Source organism: Protopterus annectens, chromosome 4.part0, assembly GCF_019279795.1.
Source record: "Protopterus annectens isolate FY-2018-M chromosome 4.part0, PAN1.0, whole genome shotgun sequence".
NCBI classification, from domain to species: domain Eukaryota; kingdom Metazoa; phylum Chordata; order Ceratodontiformes; family Protopteridae; genus Protopterus; species Protopterus annectens.
Window position 1 is genome coordinate 1,138,528,453 of NC_056733.1, and position 1,787 is coordinate 1,138,530,239.

At 42.0% G+C, this 1,787-nt stretch overlaps 1 protein-coding gene across 4 annotated transcripts in view; it reads left to right on the plus strand.

The window, feature by feature from the left end:
* The first annotated feature begins 625 nt into the window (after positions 1–625).
* The window catches only part of SH3PXD2B (SH3 and PX domains 2B), a 1,471,413-nt gene continuing 1,470,251 nt past the window's right edge, over positions 626–1,787 (plus strand). For 2 of the 4 annotated variants that reach the window (XM_044069107.1, XM_044069108.1), the window contains exon 1: positions 628–1,302. In XM_044069107.1, the coding sequence (XP_043925042.1) occupies positions 1,129–1,302 (174 nt within the window). In that variant the 5' untranslated portion in view covers positions 628–1,128. Of the gene's footprint in view, positions 1,303–1,787 lie in introns of all 4 variants that reach the window. The other 2 variants (XM_044069105.1, XM_044069106.1) reach the window with 2 other exon arrangements.

A 1,787-nucleotide genomic window follows, 5' to 3' on the forward strand; every position in this document is an offset into this window, starting at 1 on the left:
AATTAATGGATCACTTCTGTGGGCAGTGTGTACGGTTACCACTGCCCACATATATATTTACTTTTCTATAATACTTTAACGATAACAGCCTGTCCATGAAGACTGGGAACTTGTGCTCCTATTAGCCATTTGGGAAAGCAGTTAGCTGGGTTGCTTTGGGCACAGAAGTAGCTGTTAAGTGCAAGCATCTTAAAATAATAAATTAATTAAAAAATGTACAGGAAAAAGTAAGAACTGCATAATTTTGTTTTCCTCATACATCTTGTGCTTTTCTTGAAAATCATTAACGATTGAATTCACTAACTTATGACATCCATATCCTTCACAAAGAGTAGGTAAGGCAAAGCCAGTTAATCTAGACCAATATTTAAAATCTGTCCCCGATTCACAGATGTTGGTATTTTATTCCAGCCACCCCCACCCTTGTTATTTTTGGCTTTCTCCAGATTTCTTGCTGCTAGAGGTTGAGAGGTATGGAGCTTGTTAGTTAAAATTAGTAGCGCAACGGTCTTTTCCCTTACATTGGGGAATCAAAACAGCACTGTGGCAAGATAGGCAAAGAAGTGATATGTGGGTAGGGACTGTTAGTGATGTTACAAAGTGGGCGGTAGTTAACAAAGTGGGTGGCAACAATTAGATCTGGGTGCGAGGCAAAGGAGCTATGTATTTAGACCTCTTACCACTATGAAACCCATACTCGGTGAAACCACTTTAAGGATGATAGACAAACAACTCAGCAAGTAACAGTGACATCATTTTTAGAAAATTACAGGACCCTGTTTTCGTACCTGTTAAAGTACACTCCGGACAGAGCTTTAAAAGCATCAGAAAAATCACTATTTAGTTTAGTCTGAACGACGTTGGCTCTGAAGCTACTCACAAGGATTTGATTCCATCTCAGGGGCCGGATAGGCTGGTGGGTTGGCTTAGCCCCTCCGTCTGCAAAACCACTCATCGGCTGAGCAACCCGATGATAGAGAGGAAAGGAGGGAGGGAGGGAATAAAGGATTCAATTCAAAGCATACTCTCAGTTCAGCTGCACTTTGCAAGCTTCCTGCCTCTTGCCCTAAGGCTGTTCTGGCTTAGGCAGGGATCTAGGACACAAAGCATAGGAAGCGGACGCTTTGGATGTTGAAAGTTGTTTCGTCCACTCGATCCGGAGCTGTGCGACCCCCAGAAGAAAGCTTTTCCCACTTCTGGCTCCAAGAAAGCGGAAATTTGTGGGAAGCAATGCCTAGGCGGAGCATAGTGGAAGTAGCTGTGCAGGATGTACAGAAGAGACGAATCCCTAACAAGCATTATGTAAGTACTGATGCAGGATGAAGATCATGATTTTCTTTTTAAATCTGTTTCTGTTAAACCTTAACTCGAAGTTTAATAGGTATTACCTTATTAGATCCCCCTAAATAAATGAATGGGGTTGTCTTGGCTGAGGGAGGAACTGAACCTGGTTCCCCGCTGTTGTGTTAAGAATGCAGTAAATAAAGTGCATCTGGACATCGGGTTTTGTTTCTTGGCCCGCCTTTCACAGTTTAGATGTTGGATTAGTTAAAAAACACATCTTCCGGTGTTTAATTAGTTTAAACACTATAACTGTGGCTGAAGTAGTAACAAAAGTCTGGTCTTTAGCCCTGGGAAATGTTACGTGAAGTCTGGCATTTCTGAGTGGATGGCAGCTGGTTCCTTTGGCTTTGTACTCTGAAAAAATCAATGTTGTTATTAACCGCAGCATACTTGTATTGTGAAGCAACCGACAAATCCCACAAGAGTTTGGTATTTCCACTCCT